The 22,553-nt window shown below is 54.9% G+C and overlaps 2 protein-coding genes across 2 annotated transcripts; one reads left to right on the top strand and one right to left on the bottom strand.

The window, feature by feature from the left end:
• Positions 1-11,141: 11,141 nt before the first annotated feature.
• Positions 11,142-11,703, top strand: MIND_01327100 (uncharacterized protein; the record flags this gene model as incomplete). Its single annotated transcript, XM_037369721.1, has 3 exons — positions 11,142-11,186; positions 11,238-11,594; positions 11,650-11,703. 3 exons carry the CDS (start codon positions 11,142-11,144, stop codon positions 11,701-11,703), a joined length of 456 nt encoding a protein of 151 aa, XP_037213717.1.
• Positions 11,704-20,001: 8,298 nt separating this feature from the next.
• On the bottom strand, positions 20,002-22,453 carry MIND_01327200 (uncharacterized protein; the record flags this gene model as incomplete). The annotated part of the gene is made up of 14 exons (XM_037369722.1): positions 20,002-20,056; positions 20,109-20,122; positions 20,174-20,340; positions 20,389-20,533; positions 20,584-20,788; positions 20,845-20,951; positions 21,000-21,090; positions 21,136-21,310; positions 21,361-21,414; positions 21,465-21,579; positions 21,630-22,011; positions 22,065-22,217; positions 22,266-22,310; positions 22,365-22,453. 14 exons carry the CDS (start codon positions 22,451-22,453, stop codon positions 20,002-20,004), a joined length of 1,797 nt encoding a protein of 598 aa, XP_037213718.1.
• Positions 22,454-22,553: the final 100 nt, after the last annotated feature.

Consider the following 22,553-nt stretch of genomic DNA (forward strand, 5'->3'; position numbering starts at 1 on the left):
TAAACAGCTTTTTGCCCGTAAGCGCCGATAAGACCGTAAGCGCCCGTAAGACCGTAAGCGCCGGTTATCGCCGTCATCAACACGTGTCCCTCGCTCATTGCTCTTGACTCCCATGTCGCTGCCCCGACGGTGGAACGAGCTGCCAAGCGTTTGCTTGAAGGTATGTTGGCAGACTATCGACGTCCATCCACGATGTTGATTAAATAGTTCCGCAACCCAATCGACAACAGTGAATCTACGGTGGTGGCGATTGAAGCAAAGACACTGGCCGAGGAGCTGCGTCGGTACGCAAGAAAACCTCTCAAGGAGGATATCCGATACCTCTCGTGCGTGTTGACTGGGGTCGGTGGACGTTGACCGAGCCCGCAGCAGCTTTTCCGCCCGTGGCGTGCCGCTAACGGAGGATCATGCGCCAAAAGAGCTCGGCCTGAAGGATAAAGGTGCGTAGTGTGCCCATCTATTGGCCATAGCTGACTGGCCTAGATGTCGTCGACGTCTTGATTTCGGGGAAAACCATGCTCCACGTACGTGTCCCGCCTATGCCGACGCACTCTGTAATGTCCGCCATAGCTTTTCTGGGGCGAGACCGATGTCCTTGTTGCAAAAGTAGAAATCAAGCGTGATGCCGGGTTCTTGCCAGTCAGGAAGGACGTTGCAAAGGACCTCGAGATGGAGTGGCAGGACATCGAGTGAGTTTTGACATTCCCCGCGCTGCCATCGGTAACCCCCATGCTGTAGGCTCTACTACGACAATATCCTCATCGAAGACGAGCAGACTAGCCGCAAGCTTCGTCTGCCTCCAGTAGCGACAATTCGACTATTCCCATGTAACTAGACATATGAAAATTTTCTATGCGCTGTCATTCCGTCATGGCTGTCAAGCTTAGTCATCCAATCTTTTTCTTCCTCGTACCTTCGATGTCGGCCAGCTCACCGTCCAGTAGCGACATGTCCGCCAGCGAAGACGAGATGGAGGACGTTTTCAACGATAATTACATGCCTAGTGACATGGTGGAGCTCAATACTGGGTCTCCAGCGCAGGCCAAGATTCAGTACAAGGTGCGTGGCCGACCACTGCCTGTTTTTCCTCTTCATCGTTTTTCTCCAGATCCAGCGTGGACTAGGCTTCGCGCGGTGGGACCGCAAGATGTTTCATTCCCGAAATACCACGTTTCGGCGCGTCGTCAACTGGTATGCTGAATTTATGGACAAAGATCCTAAGCGGCTACGGTTCGTCTTGTCCCAACGTGTCAGAGCTTGGACTGACGTGTCTGACAAGCTTCTGGTTCGCGGGGCGCCGTATAGAGCTGCACGAAAGCCCAGAGAGCTTGGAAATGGTGGACGGCGGTGTGTGTTACGCGCTTTTGACTGTCATACCCGCTGAATGCAGGCTAGACGTGATCTGGGTAACGCCTGAAGCCTCCTATATGGTTTCCGCAAGTGCTAGCCTAGGCTCCGACCACACATGGCTGATTTTGTGCAGGTTACGGACGACAAAGGGGCCGGTCATGGCTTCTGGAGACTTATGCCCACGACACGCATGCATGTCGTCCAGCGAGCCTTGGCCAGAAAGCTCAATGTCCATCCTCAGGACATTCTGTGCGTCGCCTGCTTCGCAATATACGTCCTTGCTGACCTGCGTATCAGATTCTACCATGAGAATCAGGTGTTGGATGGGCGCCGCACGCTGGCTGAGCTCAACTTCTCGCCCAAAAGTGTGCTTTGTCCGATAAATTGTGCAGTTGCTGATGACCACAATAGTGCGCTTCGTCATCAAATCGTCTTAATGCTTTGTGTTGCTGTATTGTCTTGTAGAAATCGTGCTGTGTATCGTTGTTGTTCTGTAGCCTAATGTCATAATCCAATGAATCGAAAGCAAAAAAAGTACTGCCGTGTATTTTATCTCACCAAGGTCTTATCTAGGTTCGAACTAGTGGTAAGACTCGCACACTGAGAGTGCAATACATTGCTAGCTTACAGTGTACATGGTAGCTATAGCCCAAAGTGAGACCGAAGATGCCAGCGATCGAGACTGCGATCGATCGCGTTGAGAGCGCGTCAGCGGGTGACGTCATGCTAACCGTGCCCGGTACCTGGTTCCCGACCCCGACATGTCGCTCCTCGTCACATGTCGGCCTACGCGTTGGGCGGGAGGTCGGCAGACGATGGGCGGGAAGGAGAAGCGGCGGTGACGGCGCAGACGCGTCGGAGGGTGGAGAGGCATTGCCTCAGCTCGATTACCAAGTATGGCGGGAAACGGGCAAGGTCTCGGCTCGGGAGAGGGCGGGAGGGGTGGGGGAGGGTGAAAGCAAGGCGGGCGCGGGTGGAGCCGAGACGCGAGCGTGTGGGGCCGATGACGTGGGCGCGTGTAGCCCCACCTTGTCCGAATCTCCCTGCGCGACCGCAAGCCGAACGAGTAAGAACTCGGTCGGCATCGGCCGACGCGATGAGCGGGAGGGCGGGTGGCAGTGGGCGGGAGGGGCGCGTTGGGCGCGCCGGTGATGCGGCACGTGGTAGGGGCCCTTTACACGAGCCCAGTTTCCCAATTTGGTGGGGAACGGGCGTGAATTGGGTGCGGGAGAGGCCGGGAGGTGGGGGGAGGGTGAAACCGGGGACGGTGCGCGCAGGAGCGAGGCTGCGAGTGATCGGTGTGGGCCTGCGTCATTGAATGACGTCACGTCGTCCGATCGCAGGCCTCTGAGCCCGAGCCCGACGTGTGACTCCTAGTCACGCGTTGGCCGACGCGATGGGCGGGAGGGCGGACGGCGGTGGGCGGAAGGGGCGCGCGCGGCGGGACGGTAAAGCGGCGGGGTGGAGGGATACATTACACGAGCTTAAACTCCAAATTTGGAGTCAAACGGGCGGGAATTGGAGCCGGGAAGAGCCGGGAGGTGTGGGGAGGGTGAAACCTGAGACAGGTGGCAGCGGACCGAGCTCTGGCTCGATCGGGTGGGGCCTGCGTCATTGTATGACGTCAGGTCGTCCGATCGTGGGGCCCCGATCGCAAGCCCATTGTGTGACTCCCCGTCACACGTCGGCCGACGCAGTGGGCGGGAGGGCGCGCGACGACGAGCGGGAAGGCGGCTGAGTTGGGCCGCGGGAGTTGGGCGGGAATGTGGAGGGGGTATACGCGACCCCGCCTGTCGAATTTGGAGCCGAGCGGGCCAGGATTGGCCGAGAACGACCGGGGCCGGGTTGGGGAGTAGGTTGGAAGCAGCGGGCGGGACGGCGGGGGCCAAGGGCTCGACCGTTCGGGCTGAAAATTTCAGCAGTTGTCGGGGCAATACGTTCGAGCTGAACACTGCGGTTTGGCGGGCAACGAGCAAGAACTGGGGGCGGGGTAAACGGGGGAAGGTGGAAGGTGGTCGATTTGGCAAGTGGCGGCGGGCAGGAACGAAGCGGTGGTTGCCCGCGGTTTTCGCGCTATGGAGACCGATGCTAGAGCCCAGTATACTGCCGCAGTTTGGCGGGAATCGGCCCGGAATTGAGCTCGGGGTGGGCGGGACAAGTTTCAGCCCTTTGTGGGCGCTGTTTCGAACGACGCGGGAGAACGGCGGCAGCGGCGGGCTCGCGAGTGGACGCGATTTGAAGGGGAAGGGCGTCCCGGACGCTGTTCGGAAGATGGGGCGGAACGGTGGAGAACTGGGGGCTGGAGGTCGAGGACAAGTTTGGGTGAGTTGTCACCCACCTGCCGGATTTGAAGACTCACCTGCCTTTTCCAGCACCCATTCCCGCCCTCTACCTTCCTCTGCCCCCCTCCCGACATCTCTCCCTCGCTCTCCCGCCCTTCTACGCGCCGCTACGCGCTCGTCGTCGCCCGTGGTGGTGGTTGAGAAGAGAGAAGGGTGGCGTGAGAGCCCGGCCTCGGTCGCCGATCCGGAACGCCGGGCTGGAGAAAATAGAGTGCGCGGGGGGTGGTATGTGTGTTTGGGGGAGAGAGAACTGCCCGGGGATGTGGCGGGAAGGCGGGAGTGTGTGTGTGTGGGCGGTAGGTGGGCAGGCGCAATGAGCCGTGGTGGGAGACGCTTCAGCGCGTGGCTGGGCGGTGGCCTGTGTGCGGGGAAGGTGTGTGCGGGTGGGCGCGTTGGGGCCATCAGCTGTCAACCGAACATGTCGGGCTCGCGTGGTAGTGGGAGGTGCTGTTGCGGTAGAGGCCATCAGCTGTCAACCCTACATGTCCGGCTCGCATGGTAGTGGGAGGTGCGTTTGCGCAGATGCCCTCCCGCACACACGGAATTGGCTGAGCGGGCACCAACGCGCGTGGCAGGGAGGTGCGCTGTGCGTGTGTGCGCAGGACGCCGCCGCTGCGCGCAGGAGGAGGAAGAGAAAGCGGCGCCGGTGTATGCCGGAGACGGCCGGCGCTGTGCGCGCAGGGCGCAGGCGCAGGCGCAGGGGCCATCAGCTGTCAACCCTACATGTTCGGCTCCCGATCGATCGCTAGGTGTGGAGTGACTTGCCTGCGACGCGGGCGGAAGTGATCGGTGCGCTGTCACTGACATTTGCGTCGCTGACAGGCGCCGGCCAGAGACGTGATGGCGGGTCGGAATAGTACTAGGGGCTGGGCGGGTACCCCAGGCGTGCCGAACGCTGAGTTTTGGCGCGAAACGGCGAGCTGGCTGGGGCGGGGTAAACGAGGGAGGGCGGGAGTAGCAAGGCGCGGCGGGCGGGAACGCGGCGGTCGTTGTCCGCGGTTTTCACGTCGTTGGGAACGTAGGGGGAGGCGAGAATGTTGGTAGAGTTTGGTGGGATTTGGTGTAGAAACAAGCGCGGGGTGCGCAAGACAAAATATTGCCTTTTGAGGGAATTGGGGCGGGCAACGCGCGAGAACGGCGGCAGCGGCGGGCGCGCGAATGCACGCGATTTGAAGGGGAAGGGCGTCCCTCACGCTGCTCCGAAGATGGGGCGGAACGGCGGAGAACTGGGCCCGGGAGGTCCCGGACAAGTTCTGGTGAGCTGTCCCTCACCTGCCGGATTAGGCCACTCACCTTCCTTTTCCAGCACCGCAGCCTGCCCTCTACCTTCTCCTCCCGCCTTCCCGACATCTTCCCCTCGCTCTCCCGCCCTTCTACGCGCCGCCTACGCGCTCGTCGTCGCCCGTGGTGGTGGTTGAGAAGCAAGAAGGGTGGCGTGAGAAGCCGGAGTGGAGGCCGGGCTACACCGGCGCCAGAAATGTTCGCGGAGGGAGCTCCTGCCCGCAGAAGATGTGGCTGCGCAGCCGGTGATCTCGGGCACCACTTGGCGTGCATCGTGGTGCGGGGGGAGCTCCTGCCCGCAGAAGATTCGGCGCAGGGCGGTGCGGGGGGAGCTGCTGTCCGCGGGAGATGTGGCTGCGCAGCCCGGTGATCTCGGGCACCACTTGCAGAAGAAGTGGCTGCGCAGCCGGCCACCACCTGGCGTGCATCGCGGTGCGGGGGGAGCTCCTGCCCGCGGGAGATGTGGCTGCGCAGCCCGGTGATCTCGGGCACCACTTGCAGAAGAAGTGGCTGCGCAGCCGGCACCACCTGGCGTGCATCGCGGTGCGGGGGGAGCTCCTGCCCGCGAACATGTGAATATATTGCATATGATATATAAATAATCGATCACTTCCGCTTCGGCGATCGGTGCCTGCGCGCAGACAATTGTCCGGTGACAGGTGCTCTGCCCGCAGACAATTGTCCGGTGGTGGAGCCCGGCCAGAGACGTGATGGCGGGTCGGAATAGTACTAGAAGAAGATGGCTGGCATCACTTACCCCGTCGCCTACTAGTATTCGATTCCGCTTCCCAATGGCAAGAGGCATCCCTGTCCACAATACAATGGCCCATCACCTTGGAACGCTACACGCCGCCGCGAAAGTGGCATTACTAGTATTGAGTGTCCACGTCTGACAAAACTCACGCTCGACCTCCACAGAATCGGACCAGAGGCGGGTGCCGGGTTACCGCTGATTGCTCCCCGTCTGTGCGAGCTCTCCATTTGCTCCCCGAACTTGGTCGTACAACTCGCGCTTCCCGCCCACCAGCTGCGGAAGCTCACCATCCACAGTACCGCTTCCCACTTCGATATCTTACTACTGCTGCCACGGCTCGCAAACCTGGAAGAGCTGACACTTGCCGCCGCCATTTCTGACCCTCGCGAGTATGATCCTTCCTCCCGGCTCAGTACACTAGTTCTTTCACCGCCAGATTATACCGGCTTCAATTTCCTGCTGTATCACCGCTCAGAATTGCTTACTTCAGTTACGCACCTCGAATGTACCGCGCCGTTGGTAGATATGGGGTTCGACACAAGCCATCGCCTGCGCCCGATGTGCTCACCCGTGCTGACACCCTCCCGAATCTCGCGTCTTTCACGCTTATCGTACCTCCCGGCCCCGCCCACATCCGCCCGTTTGTCGGAAGGACTCGCCAGGCGGGCTGCCAATGCCCCGTGCCCGGGCCGCAACAGCTCATAGTCGAGTTTCTGCCGAGCGGGGCTGCTCCCGACGACCTGCGTGCTCTTAAGCGTCTGCACAAGAATAGTGGTATCGAGACCTTGTTTCCCAACGGATATTTGACAAGGAGTACCTGTATTCGGAAGGAGTAGTCGTTTGTATTCAGTTAGTACCCGCCATAGTGTAGATGCAATACAAGAATTCGAATCACACGAGTCCCTCTGCTCGAAAGTGATATTACTAAGAAGGGAAGTATAGAACATTTGTTGTGGTACCATATGGGGAGCCAGTAAGGGGGACAATGCAGAAGTGGTATAATGCGGCTGCGTGTATATGTGCAGCCAAGAAAGAGATCAAACGGAAAGAAAGTCTTGAATGCGGAAGACATTGCCATCGGAGTACATGCAGGGAGTCGCCCGACAGAACTGGATACCATCTTGAAGCCACCTGGAGAAAGTTAGCTGCCGCCAGCAGGGAACGCCAAAAACTCGCACTTACTTGTCATTGGCGTCACTCTTGCTTCGTTGCAAGGGCGAAGGGCATCGCAGTCCGTGAACATTGGCCCCAGAACCACCAATCCACAGCATTCTTCGTATGCATCCATAGCCCACAGAAACGCCTCGCTTTCTCCCACACACACACTACTTCCACCACGAAATCAGCCTCGGCGAAAACAGACCCAAAAAGGGCGTTTAGCTCCAGGTATCGCAGCCGAAAGGATTGGAAAGGAAGCCGTTTCAGTAAGGCAGCAAGAGATGCGGCTGCTGGTGCGTTAGACAGCGTCGTTTGGAAGATATTTCGAAAGCTTTCGTTGCGCGGGCGGCACGTGACCTTGTCATTCGAGACGGATGTCGTGGCCGTGGCCGTGTTGGATAGGTGCGGACAACGGCTAGGGAGCCAAATGCGGAGGAATGAGGGGGGTGAAAGGGTGCAGTCAATGGTGTTGGATGAGCGGTCTGCTCATTTAGCCGTTGACTGGTCATCCAGTCGTTATATGACCAGGGATAGCAGACACCCCCGCCAGTATGAGCGTGAGGTAAAGGAATAGGCCGTGCAGCGCAGCTGTGAAATGGGCGTTCTCTGTGTGCGTCCGCGGTTGTAATCCGCTTGGGGTGGAGAACGATCCTGAGTGCTGCCCGCTAAAAGTCAAGCACTTGTAAACGAGTGAGCAAATGAGCGCGTCTGGGCAGCATAACACAACACACCGACTACACTCGAGACAGTTTGCCGCACCAGTCGCTGAAAGGAAGGGGTGCTGGCGGCTTCTGCGCGTCAAGTCTGGGTCCGACAAAGTCAAAATGTGTCTGGACGCAGGGTACTGCCAACCACGCACCTGAATTCGGCCAGAATCCGCCCTTCACGGCCCACTGCAGAACCTTTCCTTCTCCTCTATGCCGCAAGTGCTAGTATCCTCGAAGACTATGCTAAACGCGTCAACAAAGTCGGCAGGGGAGGCTGGATTCACACTGACCCGTTCTTGCCCCCGATACACTACAGCTTCAGCCAGAGCTTGCTTTCCGTGTCCCTCGTGCCGCGAAACGGTGCCGCACGCTGTCCCCAAACCGTCTGACTGGGAGTCAGCAAAACGGCTCGTGCAATGCTGTTTCCGATGGACGAGTCTTCACCATGAGCGGCAGTGATGAGTCGTGGGCAGCATGTAGCGCGCTGTAGGCAGCAGGGAAGAAAGGGCCAGTGTCGTGGTCATAGTCGTCGTGGAAGAGAGGAAGGAAGGTCGGCCCGGACCATGTGATCTTGGGCCCCGATCTTTTTCCCTCTTACCGCGACCCGCACTCGCCGGCTGCTGCCTCATCGACAGCTGTGTCTCTGGAAATATCTTCTTTCACATCAAGCCAACGACGACCGTTTGCTGGGGATGTGTATCTTTCCTCCTGTGTCGGCTCCTTTGTCCTTACAAGTACTTTGGCGCCTTCGACTCCAGAACGGCTTCTCCTCGCTCAAGGTGTGTGTGTTGCCCATGTTGTCTTCCTCAACCAACACATTCTCAGCCGCGTGAGGAACGCGCACATGCGATTCTGCTTTCAGTCGGGGCCATGTGTGTTGCTGGGGCATAGTTTCAACCCGATGGAGGATGGAGATGGGCGGGCTTTTCGAAAATAAAGTGTGTTCGCTGGGCACTGGACAGCGCACAAGTGCGACTTAACCACTATCTCTAGGCAGTCGCAACGCATGCCTCCTCAAGACTATGATTGTCCGCCTGTTTCAAGTTTTTCCCTTCCAGCCAGGCCGAATGGGTGTCGTTTCACACCCCGCTCACACTCTGCGCGCAATTGCCGACGTGTAATGTAGGATTTATCACATACAAGGCAACAGAGTGCGTGCTTCAAGTTTGGCGTTTTCAAATCCGAGTATCCTCGTATCTGCTTTATAGCGGCAATCTTCAGTTCCTTTTTTGCACTCTCCCAGTTTACGTGACCATCTGTCGCGCCCTCTAACTCCAGGATTCATACCAATGGCAGATACAACGGCTTTGACACAACTCAGAAATAACGGCTTCGTGGAGAACGGGGGAAAACACGAACAAGGCGCCTCTGTTGAATGAACGAGCATCTCCCTGCCAATGAGCTGCGTCTCCATATATATACTTACAACCAGTACTTACAACTATCAGTGACAGTTTCAACTCCTGAAAGACTCCGCATTATTCTCAACGTGAAACCTGATTCTGCGCTGGACGCGGAGGTCCCACAGCTGTGACTCCACCTGCGGCTCCAGATGCGGCTGTGAGCGATCCGGCATCCGCCACAATGAAAGCTGCACTTGGAATATCTCCTCCTGCCGTTCCCGCCCGCTCCGCGATTCCACGAAATTGTAGAACTCTTGGTGGTTAAATGACAATTGCGTGATGCATCTGAATGTGTGCAGCTCCGGGACAAGCTTGTAGTCGTGCCGATTCAAGGCCACTGAGACTCCGCCTGCCGAAAGGTCTTCGCCTGGAGCCCGTTCCGTGAGACAATCAAGAAAGTGGCTCGTGAGAATCGTCACTGGTGGTGCCGCGTCATTGTCGGGCCTAGTATCCGAGTCCTCAGCCTGCGAGTCCACGGGCAGAGCAAGGAGATCAGAGAATGCTAACGTTCGCAAACGTGGAAGTTCAGCTATTGCAGAAAGTAACTCGTCTTCGCTGAGAAATATATGGCGAATATCCAGAGTACGGAGATGTGCTTCCAAATGCGACCGTTGGGCAAGCGCCATAATACTGCCAGCGGGCCATGGCACAGGACTTTTTGGATAGCCAGAGCATCCCACTACGAGTTCGTCGAGAGCTGGCAGTGTGATGGAGGATGCAAAGGTATCGAGTAGCGCCGCACAAAAATCGGGGTTGTCTCCCTCCCGGTTGTCCACCCAGAGTTTGAGGCTCAGAATTCTAGATTCCGAATGGAAGTCTATATCGGCCTGGTAACCCATAGCGGGAGCAATGGAGATCGTCACCGACCGAGACAACCTGGGGAAACATCTCAACGGAAGATAGAGCTCGTCAGGATAAAGGCCCTGGTACGAAACTTCCTCGAGCTGTTCCAGCGGCAAACCTTCCAGGGAGGTCTCTCCCATATAGGTCACCGCGCGCAACTTTGGCGCCGCTCGAAATATTGAGAAAGTTTCAATCGCCCATTGGTATCTTCCTTCGCCGCGGATTTGAAGTTGGAGCCTTTCCAGGCTGGTGAATTGCCCATGAAAGTCGAAAGCTTCCACGTCTGACATGGAGCAAGCAAGAAACGCAGTTTGCCAACGGCTACATGCAGCACCAAGCATAGCAAGTGCACATTTAGCTCCCTCCGTCAGTGATGTCGAGGCAGAATGGGTAACCTTCACATGGAGGGGCGATTGTTTTGAGCGTCTGAGTGCAAGAGCCAAGAGCCCCAGAGCCTGTTGGGTCTGTCCCGCTCGGCTCGTCGACCATATCGAGCAGGAAGCCGAAATTCTTGTCCACAATTCGGCCGTATTCAGAACGATGTCATTCCACCGATAACACACTTGCGAGAGAGTGAGCAACGGCGCAGAAGCCAGTTTCAGGAGCGCAGAGGAGCAGGTTTTAAACCTCGGCTCGACACAGGAGACCAATTCCTTTTTAATGGCAGAACCGTCGAAGTCCATCCAAATGCAACGAAATATTTGAACAAGAATCTCTGGCGGCAGTCGGCGGATGGGGGAGTACAGGCTCCTTGCTGTGGCTTGCATCGCTTGCAGCTGCGCACGGAGGGCTTCTACCTCCGCCATTATAGCCTCTGTCCTTCTCATTTCGGCTCTAAGCTCCGCCAATCGTCTCTGGTATTGCGCTATCTCATCATCGTAGACCCTCATTTCGGAGATCATCGTCTCAAGATCGTCGGAGAGGTTGGCAGGAGGGGACCCGTTGCATCTGGAGCGCTCCTTCAGGGATGAAATATAGGCGGAGTTATCGATAAATCGAAAGACTGTCGCAATCGACATGAATTCGAAGAGAAAGAGTGAAGAAAGTAACAAGTCACAGCAAAGTGTATTCTCTTCTCAACCACCACCTCAATCATCATAATCCGGCGCTTTGCGTCCCATTTCTCCGACGCAACACTATTCACAAATGCCCATGGCCGGACCAGGTTCGTTATCATTCACCCCGGACCTTCAGCTTCAAACAACTACAGTCTGCTTCGAAACCACTTGAAGGGGGACCACGCTCTTGTATAAAAGAGAGCCGCAGGGCGAGAATGAACCATTGAGGCTTCACAGACGCTACTATGTTGGGGGAATGGAATGCACAGGCATCGGGCGACTTGAAAGTGGTGTGTCTTCATGGCCAGGTATTCATCCTCTTTGCTAACAACGTTATAAAGGTAGCAGTCCTGCACCACCATCCCTGTACTTCAACGCTCCCTCTCCTTTACCACCACCATCCAGAGTGGTATCCAAATCTTTCGAGTCGCAGCCTGTGCTCACCCGACGCCGCTATTTCTTCCCCCTTTTCAACATCTCCACCACCCAATCTTCCCGTGTCTCCCCGTATCCATGACCCTCCTCGTCTCCAACAGCAGGTTTCGTCGCCTCGAGTACGGAAGGGCGACTTTTTTGCGACCGAATCGTCGTCAGCAGGGCATCATCGTCATGGGCTTTGCGCCTTTACTTCTCAATATGAGCTGTGGACGATATTGCCCGTGCGGCTCTCCTACACTGTCGCTGGTTTAAACGCTCTCGTATGTCTTGTTTCTACCTCTGCTATCCGGTACTGACGCACTTTGGCATTGCCAGCCCAATTCGCAGAACAACTACCCATATCTTGCTTGTTGCTATATCCTTCGATAACCATCCTCCACTTCATCACCAAACGTGTCTCGTCCTGCGAGCGACTGGCAAGTTCTCCAACGGGATAGCTCTGACAAACGCGCTCCCCTTTAAAACTCGAGACCTTCGTTTGGCGGACCCCATACATCAACGCTACCACAACTCCTCCTTGCTATCCATACCTTTGTTCCGCCCAACGACTCGTGTTCCTTCGCGGCTTTTGGCCAGAGTTATCAACCTTTTACTTCTCGCGCAAGCAGCGAGATGATTTCGTCTCTGCGTATGCGCGATCGTGTCTCGCGAAGAATCAATCATGTCTTCAGTATCCACCGCTATTTCCTTCCGACATGTCGCAATCGAATGTACTTCCCGACAGTCTTTCCTCCTGCGACACATTCTCCTTCTCTCCGTCTGCTCGCCCAATACCCTGTTGCTCCAACGAATCGAGCGGCTGTCTGGACTGTGGGTTCCAGTCCTATTTCCCGGTATGTATGTCTTTCTATTGTGCTCCCGTTTGCAGTTATTCAAGTTTCCCAGACGCGTATTGGCCATATTCTTACTAGAGATTCCCTTTTGCCGTCTCCACGAACGCAGATAGATATAATTGCGGTGAGTATTGTGTTTACAACCACCTAGCAGTACTGACAAAGGCTGAGTGAACCCAGTAATCGTCGGCTTTCCATGTGCCCACTCATTGCGCTCTTCTCCATCTTCCCAGTCATCCTTCTCCGCAACTTCGACATCTCTTAGAGTCCACCTTCAATCCAAGCGTGTTTTCGTCTCCCATTCATTCGCCAACGGAGGCATATAGTTGCACAAACATGCCGTCGCCTCGTTCTCTTGTAATGGGCGGGGCTCCGGACACAAAGCAACCTTTCTTCCCGATGCCACATTCCCCTGCATAACGCGCATGTCCGCTCACAGTCACTGTTCTCGCTGGAACCCATTTCGGAGGGTCGTTATCTCCTCTGCAAAATCTTCCGCTTGGTCAGATGCGCGTGTGTCGTCGCACGGTGTCTGGAGGACATACGACGAAAAGTTATATCCTTTCTCGCCATATCTTATATCCTCGTACAGTACCTTTCCATCTCCCTTCGGTCTCTTCTCCCCTCCATTCTTCATATCACATTTACCACGATCTGCAATTACGCATACGATACAGACAGTATACATATATGGCCACTACCAGCTACGTATAGATTCCATTCAAGTTGTGTCTGTATCCTAAATCGTGGGCAAAAGGACAGCGTGTACGATAAAGTACTAGATAGGAATGAAGAATGACAGCTGAAGCAAGAATAAACTATCCAGCAGATGCCCAAGTATAGGAGTGGAATCGCAGCCGAAGACGTAGTGAGTGGAGACATAGGCAAGTAGTCATGAAAACACGATAGGCCATAGGCGTCGGGAATAGGAAAAGAATGGTAGATGCAGGTGAAGTAGATTCATAGGGTGGTCGTAGAGAAGCGCAGTCCGAGAGGGCTACAATATCAGCAGCGTATAATTCCGTTTGTCTGAATAAGATACACGATGGCTTGCAACAGGTTAGAAAACGAGACAGAGCGCACGCATATGTGCACTCGCTTGGAGCCTGCATTTCATCTCTGCCATCTCGGCCCAAGAATATTACAGCGACGACCAGGACGGGAACCAAATGTACCGCCCAACCAGAGGGGTTGCGCTGAGAAAGAACGAATTGGTGCCGCTACGCGGGAAAGGGACTTCCTCCCCAACAAAACGAGCGATGAACGCATGTGCAGAAGACTAAAAAGCGAGCTTCATCGCCAAAGAATAACGGGGGACAATGCCCACATACCTTTTTACCCCGGCGAGTGCTCGTCGCTCTCTCCCTCCCTTTTTCTAGCCCCCGAGCCCATGTCCTTCGTTCTTCGGTTTGCGTGTATCAGTACCCAGACAGTGGAAGATTGAATGGAGAAGAAAGTGGAGCTTGTATACTGCCGTCGTTGTAGACTTTGAGCAAACCAAAAAGGCACTCGTTCGCATCGTCTGAAGCATTGCCGATTGCGCTGAAAGCGATACAACTTTCTTCAAGCACAAAGAGCGGGAAGGGCTACCAGCCAGCGTGAACGAGTAGAAGTGGGCAGCGAGTCAACCGACTCACTAGATATACCGTCCTGTGAAAGCTCATCGCAGACGAGCGTGAAAGTGCTCCTGAACGACTTCTTGCTGACGATAACCAGGGGACCAGCTTGCAGCGATCTTCAATAGGAAACTTGAGTGCCAGGCATGCGATGAAATCGAGTGGATGGATAGGCCGCAACGCTGTAGCCGCTGGGTGCAAAAGCAGAGTGGATAAGGCCACCTAAAAGATCGACATGAGTAACTCTGGAGAAGGGGAAGAGAAGAGCGCATGCAAGGGCGCACCAGTTTCCACATAATGCTGACCCTGTTCAGTGCCAACGCTCCAATGGCTCCATGGATAGGTGGAAAGGGCAGTCAAAAGAAAGCTAACGCGGACAAGTTAGTGCGTTTTGTGGGCAGAGGCGGACGATATGCACCAGCGGCATCTCTGCCTGTTCATCTGTGCAGGCGCTTGAGGTCGCTCAGCCAGACGACTGGTAACAAGGCGAGAGATATGGAACGGGAAGGCCGTGTGAGATCGACATGACGGAAGTTGGAGAAGAAAAGGACATTGTTACGGTCACACGCTGCTACTAACATTCGCGACGACGACAACAAAGATTTTCTTTCACGGTCTCGACATGCTCTCAGGGTCGCACATATATGTACGCGGTGCGCGCATATTGTTGGCATCTATTTCGCGCGGTAACGACGTCCAAAAGTAGACTGTCCGCCATCCGCTCGCTGTCGTTAATACTCGTTATCTTTCCTCGTTGGGCGGACTCTCTGAGGGTTCAATCCGCTGGTGTCGGTACGAGCGACGACTAGAGCATCTTATATCTCAATCCCAAGGAGCTGACCGGGGTCTAGCTGTGCAAGAACGGAGGCAGAAAAGATCATTCACTCAATGTGAGTCCCGGCTCTCAGGCTCTTTCTTCCTCTGCATTTTGTGCTAATAATTACCAATACAGGTAGACAAACGCATTGTCTCGTCACAGTACTCGTTATAAGTACTAATGTCACGACTCATCGCATCTTTGTTCTCCTCTTCCATGTCCGCCCACAGTGCTACAACACTCCCGCCCGAGCTCTGGCTCGAGGTCATTCAATACCTTCCCCCTACCGCGCTCCGCGCGATTTTTGCCACCAACAGTGTCTTCTGTGCTCTCCTCCGTCCCTTTGTCTATGCCACCTTAAGCCTGGAGGTGTACGGCGTCGGTCCGTCCAACGAAAACGCAATTTACCACAACAAAGTTTCAGATCACCTACGTCGCCGTAGCCGGCTCGCATTCCACTTGAATCCTAGCATAGCTCCGCTCGTCAAAACATGCCACCTCAAGGCTTGGCAGTCATACGAAGAGCCGGAAGGCTACATGCTTGTCGAGCACCCACACTCCCCGTTCGAGCTGCGCAACGAATTCTTAGACAACATTCACTGCTTTACCAACATCAACAAGCTGTCCTTTCACGGCCTGGACTTCAGCTCTCGGCGGTTGGCACAGATATTCCGCGGGACTCCACAGCTGCGCGAACTCGAGCTGATATTCCCCTCGTGGGAACGCCAAACTCATCAGAACTTCTCGCCCAAGGACCTGGGGCCAGGTCCGCCATTGATCAAGTTTACACTCATCATGGAGGACGACGAGATCGGCAACGCTGACGAGGACATGGGCGGGTGGCAGTGGTTTCTCAACCCCGTCCACCTACAAGAGCTCCACCTCGAATGTCATGTCGATTTCCTCCTGCAGACCAGGCGTGTTTTCCCCCGAGTGCGGCGCGTCGCACTTGTGCCACAGAAGCGCAATCTTTCGCCGGGACACATGGCGCGCTTTCTCCCTCTATTCCCCGCAGCGACGGACCTGACACTGGCCACTTACGGTCTTGACGTCGACGCGCCCGGGCCGGCGCACCAACTGCACGACGCCGTTCACAGTGTCCCCTTCTTGACCGCGCTCGCCATTCCTTGTGCTTCCATGTCCATTTTTGCGGGCTTGCACCAGCTCACGACACTTGTGGTAAATTTCCAGCGGCTCAACGGTGGTCCCATGCTCGACTTCGACACCCTCTTGGGTCTCCTCACGTTTGGTGACGGCGCCTTCCGCAATGTAACATCATTCGCTCTCAAAGTCGAGCAGCTACACGTTAAGCTGCTTGAACCCGTCCCACTGCTCCGTCAGATATTCGCCACATTTCCCCAGCTCGCCCGATTGAAACTCGACATGGAGTTCGACTCATCCGTCGGCGAGACAGTGCCGGCTGGCGAGAATTCAGCTCTCAAACAGTTTAGCACGGTATGTCTGCCCCTCCGAGTTGCCGTCTTCCTCTGATATCTTCCGCAGCCAGTCAATTTCCTGCGTGCGCTTTCCAGGGAGACGATCTTACCACCGCGCTTGACAGCATTCGTCGTGTCGTGGCACCCGTCTATTGGCGGCAGTGACCGTGTCGCACCGCCTACCAGGCCGCACAAGCTCAGGTCGCTCTTCAAGCGCGTCCGCGTCCGCTATCCACACCTATCACAGTTCTGGTTCCACGCCATAGCCTTCCGCCTGACGCTGCGCCGCACTGCAACGGGGAGAGTGCTGCGGCAGACGTGCTCCGACGATTACCCCTTCTCTTGGTGGGATTATCCAAGTGAGTGAATGTATTTTTGGGGCAGAACGAATGTTAATAATGCCTCCCGTTCATTAGTGCCCAGGGATCCAGATGGGGCACCAGCGAAGGCGGAGGAGTTTTGGCAAGAGGTCGAATGATGTGTATTTATTTATGCACCCTTCGGTTTTGTACTTGAAAGACAGGAACGCGGGATACTATTATATCAAAATCCGAGTCATGGCCGACCGTGACAACTGTAAGTATCAGGAATAAGCATAGCACAATAATATCAAAAGTAATACCGCACCTGGAACTTGTGACGCCTTAGCAAACCGCTTTCCCGAAGACTCGGATGGCAAAGTCCCCAGGAACGCAAACGGTGCTGACTACTTATGGCGCTGCTGTCGATAATCGAGAAGGTCTCGAGTGGGAAGCGCCCGATAATGAACTCGAAGGCCAGACAAGGAAGCTGGACCTATTGTAGGCCTGTGTGCATAGCGGCAAATCCGAGTTGGTCTTCCAATACGAGCGACAGCGTTGACAAGGTCCCCATCGTCTTTCGCAGCCCGCAGAAGCCTGATACCAAGACCTCGAAGGCCTATTCCAACGACCAAAGTCGACCAAATTCATGCCACGACCCAGTTGCCACTTCTTCACTTTCTCTATGGAGAAGTCGAGCCGCGAACGAAATGGTGTCCAATGACGCCCTTGCTGAGATCGAACACGGATGACACTCTTTGTGGTCGTAGGGTAAGGGTATAAGTTGATGGAGGTATGGTCGATAGAGCCACAGGATAAGAGCTTGAGGAGTCGTAATCTCGTCTGTGCCGACGCGATAGTGGTCACGTGCCACACGACCGCGATGCTCGGCGAAAAACGGTCGATAGAAGGTGCCGCAGAGGACGCGGATAAAGCAAAGAGTCGCCGGAAAGCTAATGGAGAAGCGTGTACTTGTCGTATTGCCTGTAGTCAGCTCAGAGTCGGCGCCAATAACCTCCAGCAGGCGATCCAGAGAGCGGATGTGGCAAGGGCCCAAGTCGTGTCGTGTCCGAGATAACATGGGAGATGAAGGGATGTCGGTATAAGTGGCTTCGTCAAAAGAAGTATCGGTATGCTAGAACGGCATCTCTTTCAAAAGCGCTCATCGTTGTCGAGAAAGCGACATACCGAATCCGTTTAGCTAACATTATCGTCGTTTCGTTCGTCCCATGCTGGTTTTCGAGCTCGACGAGTTCCACCGAGAAGAGAGAAACGGACTAAGTAAAGCCAAGCGTTGTCGCAGTAGATTCAGATACCTGTGGCAGTACTTGGTCAGCGCGCTGGAGAAGAACAAAGAAAAACATACGCGGCAGCCTTCACACCCTTGTCCGTGTTTGAGGGTTTCAGTGTGTAGTATAGTACTCGTAAACTTGAGATTGATGAACGAGAACCGACAAGTTGGCCTGTTCTCCTCCAGGGCATGTCGTTTGCGAGCGTGGTACGGTATTTGGCCGCGGTGCTGAGATGCAGGATGACGATGACGAAGGACTAAAGAGCAGGAGCACATACCATGTATCGACAAACACCGCCTATCCTTTTCAAGGCTTCCATAGCAGCCCATCCACCCACACCACAGAGTACGGCGAGTCTACTGAGCCCAGATTATATCTTGTTGCCATTGCTAGGGATAGCCGAGATGTAGTATCCACTCACTCAATTTGGGTGGTGGTCGAGGAGTAACAAGTGCCGCGTCACAACGCAATGCTTGTCTTTCTTAACCACCACCACGATTCCTGCCACCCGCCCTTCACCATTTCCCTCGATTCCGAAGACCCACCACCATGGTCGAAGACCGCTCGAACCGCAGGGCCCCGCCTCGATTTGGTGCGTGGCGGCAAACCCGCCCACCACCCGCCTTGCTAACTCTTTTCCACAGATTACAAGAACGCGCATTCGATGACCGATGACGGACAACTCCGCTGGACGGGATACTGAGCGAAAATGGCGAGTGAGTACTGGTACTGGGCGAGGACTTGCTTGTACTGAAAACGCCCCCAGCTCGAATCGCGCGAGCGAAAGCTTCATTATCTCGTTGCCATTATCTCGGTGCCCTCCACGGCTGCCTCAAAGTTGTCTTGCTCCTCAGCGCCTGGCCACGGTGCGCTGGCCACTTTTTCCTCCTCCACTTTTCCTCACTTATGATTGTCAGTCGTGTACACGGTCCGCATCCGACGACACTAGATTCTGAGGGACGCGATCTACGTATGGCTTTCTTTGGTGTGTAACATGTGCTTTCAGTCTCTGCCGCGACTAACGAGGCATTGCTTCGCTTGCAGGAACCATTCCACTCTGACTCAAATCGACAACCGCTTACCAACATCTACTTTGCGCCTCTGAAAGCGACGAGTGCCTCGTTCTACAACGCGAAAGGCACTCCCTGTCAAGACTCAAGATCTTCATGTGGCGGACCTTATCCACCAACTTTACGACCATCTCCTCCTTCCTATCTATACTGTGGCTCCATCCCGACCTGGGTTACGGGACGACTCCCTCGAAAGACGCCATTTACCTGTCTCCTTTGGTCAAAGTCATCGAATCTCTCGTTCTCGCGCCGCCAGCGATATATTCCCTCTCGCTCGTGCGATTCGTGCCTCCTTACGAAGAATTATTGTCGTCATCCACGGATATTTGCTCCTCGCATTTCGCGCCCAAATCCACTGACCGAGCATCTTTTCGCGTGCAATACTTACTCCGGCACGGCCCAATACCGCGTTGCTCAAATGAATATGGCGGCTGTCTGGACCGTGGTAGTCCCTTTCTCTTGCGTATGTCTAGCGGGTTTTCGTGCCCCTCGCAGTCATTCAAATTTCACAGATGCAGATTGGCGATATTCTTACTGGAGATTCTCTTTCGCCATCTCTACAGTTAGTATCGCGCTTTATAATCACCTAGCAGTACTGACAAACACTTAGTGAAGCAATAATCGCCGACTTACCCTTTACCCAATCATTGCGCCCTTCTTCATCTCCCCATACAACCATCTCCGCAACTTCGGCATCTCTTCAGAGTCACCCTTCAACAGCGCTATCTTTTGATCACCCGTTCATACGCCGACCCCAGTCGAGGAAGGGAGATGACATTTCTGCGCAGACAACATTGCTGCAGTCGTTGACTGCGCCTGCGGGTGTCGTGCTCTTGTAGTGGGCGGTGCTTTTCTTTCCAATCCTTGACACTCGTTGGACATGTTCTCCCAACGCCGCATTCTCCTGCCTGACGGCATTTCTGCCTCCAGTCACTGTCCTCGCAAAGTTGTTGTCTCCTTTGCACAAAATCTCCCGTTTGGACTGTATACGTGTTGCGTTGCCGCACGAGCGGGAACAAACCAGGACATTTCGTGCTTCATACTCATTACCCACGAAGAATAATTCTCTAGCAATATCTTTCTGTTCTTGTTACTTGTTGTTACCTTATACCTTTCCATTTCTCTTCCTCCATTGCAGACCGTTCTTCATATGTACCTTCACAATCCGCCTAGTACATTACGATACAGACAGCATACTTATGTGGCCACTATTAGCTAGCCAGGCGTTCTGCTCTCTTCACGCTCGGCACCTCCACACGCATACCGAGCTCTGTGTGGTCATCTTCCAGATGCATGTGTGCACTTCACTTCGTTATGTCGCCAATGCTCGCTGGCTCGTACAAGATTTCGGCTGGTCCTCTGTATCCACGTTAGCCTAGCATCGACCCTTCACCCAAAATCCTACTAGTACCTTTTCTCGATACCCTGAAGACCATCAGCATGTTGAGCGTGCAATGATCACGATTACTCCCGCACCTCTTCTTTCCACGCAATCTGTGCCTTGAGCTCCGTCAAGCCGAGAGAGAAAACCACATCGAAATCGAGTTCATAGTATGAGCCGCGCGCCGCACCAGGCTTTGCTTGGAGAGTGTTGACAAGGACAGAGGTGTCCGCGTGGACAGTGCACATTGTGCTGTAATGTCCTTGTCCGGGATCGCGTCAATATTTCCCAGCGCAAAGTGCCGACTTACTCGGATCCAAATCCATCCAATGCGGGTCTTCGTTACTGCCAATGTACCGCAAGATGCGGACTTCCATCTCTTCGACGTCGCTCTTCGTCCTACTCCAGCGAACGAACGAGTCTCTGAACTCCGTCTTCGCCTCAACGCGAGTATTCTGGCGATGCGCGTCAAAACATTAGATCAAGGAAACAACTGACAACGCACCTTTCGGACAATCGCCGCAAACTGCTTGGGAATGCGAAGGTCTCCAGCGATGGACAAGTACACGCTCGATTCTCTCGTTTTGTGCTCCTTGTTGCTGGGATTGTAGTGGCTGGCGTACTCTACACCATATGTCTCCTTTGCGATCCTTGCAGAGACAAAGTGGTCGAGGTAGAATGAGACCGCTCCGTCCGATACGGCCTTGTTTCTGTTGACGAGGTTAGGATATTAATATGCATGCGGGTAGGTATTGAATAGACTCACACATGAGAGTCGGGACGAGAGACTTGCAAGCCAATCTGTCCCAGCCGTCGCTTGAGTTCAGCATAAAGCCACTCGTTCGCAGAGAATCCACCAGTCATGAAGACGTTCTGCAACATTTCAAGTCAACAATCGGTAGTCCGAGGGCAAGCACATACCTTAATTTGCCGGCTAGCATTTGAGCACTGTCTCTTCACGGCTTCAAAAATTTCGTCAATCGAGGGACGGAAGAATGTCGCGACGACATTTCTGTCTACGTGTCAACGGCCATAAAAATACTTGAATAAAACTCACCCGGGTAGTCGCAGACTCCCGCTTTCGACATTGACCGCGGGATCGTGGTCGCGCAGGCCGCCGAACCTGATGTAGGAGAACTCATTCGGGTTGCGGAAAGTGAGTTTTGCTCCTTCGTCGAAGCATTCTGCGATGAGTGGAATATCCAAGCGGAAGGCGGAGTTGCCCAAGAGGGCTGCAATGCTGTCAGCTCCGACGGGCCAAATCAATGAAGTTTTCACTTACTGTAAAGGTACTTCTCCGCGTCTCGTTTCACAAACACCGACCCATCCATCAGGCCTATAAGGTAAATTAGCGAAGGAGGGAGCAAGTCAGACCCGTGAACACACATTCAGATGGAGCGATCTCCTCGAAAGAGTCCAATCTACCCGCCGAAACGGCACGGTAGGCGCTGATATCGACAGTACCTCCGCCAGCATCGACGATGATCACACCCTCTCCCGCCTGTCAAGCACAAATCAGCGTTCGTAATTCGCAGCAAAACGAGCACTCACGTTGAGCGGTTCGCTGGCCAAACCATTGAGGATGCAGAAATTCAAGCTCGCCTCGCCCTCCGTGACGAAATGGACCCGCTGTCGGCCGGCGATGGTCCCCGGGATGAGGCCCGCGATGACCGCCGCCCGCCGCATCCGCTCCTGCTGGTCTCCCGCCCATCCATTCGGGTGCGTCAAGACGAACTCCGTCTCGCTCTCGAGGCTGATCCAGAGAGCATCACCGTTGGGGTATGTCTGCGTGATGAACGCCCGCGCACATTGCAGGAGGTAGCGAAGGAAGTCGGCGAAGACTACGACAGGAGTCTTGTCTGTTGGGAGCGGAGGGATGTCGCCGCCGGGTCGCGAGACTGTGATCGTCTCAGGACGCATCGCCAACTTGAACCTGCGGTACGAGGAGTCAGGTAAGGCGAATACACAATAGATTGTGGAACCCACCAGACAGCTTTCTCCCAGCCTTCTTGCTGCGCCAACCGACGCACATTTTCGTCAAGGGTTTGCGCACCAAGCGCTCGTGGCTGCCCGTCACGGTCGTACCAGACGACTGAAGGGACTTTGGAGTCTCCAGCAGCGCGACCCTGGGGAGGAAACCTAGCCTCTGATATTAGTTCGACAGATAAAGACTGTTAGTCGTATTACCTTGTAACAGGGAGGATCTTGGGAACCTCGTTCAGCGTGAGTAGGCTAGCGGGCAATTATTCAACCGGTCGTCAATAACGAGAGTGAAAGATAATTTACCAATATGATATACCGGAGAATGTCGTTCCAAGGTCGATCCCAAGGATGAGTTTGCGTTTAGTACCGGTGTAGGGAGTGCGGGGTGCCATGGGTGAAGAAAGACGATGCAAAGCAGAGAGGGAGGCCAGTGCGTGGCGATTATAATAGGACCGAAGGGCAGGATGGCAGTAAACAGCAAGGCAAGTCTAA

The sequence above is a fragment of the Mycena indigotica genome (genome assembly GCF_014461135.1).
Source record: "Mycena indigotica strain 171206Taipei chromosome Unknown Mind.scaff0015, whole genome shotgun sequence".
NCBI classification, from domain to species: domain Eukaryota; kingdom Fungi; phylum Basidiomycota; class Agaricomycetes; order Agaricales; family Mycenaceae; genus Mycena; species Mycena indigotica.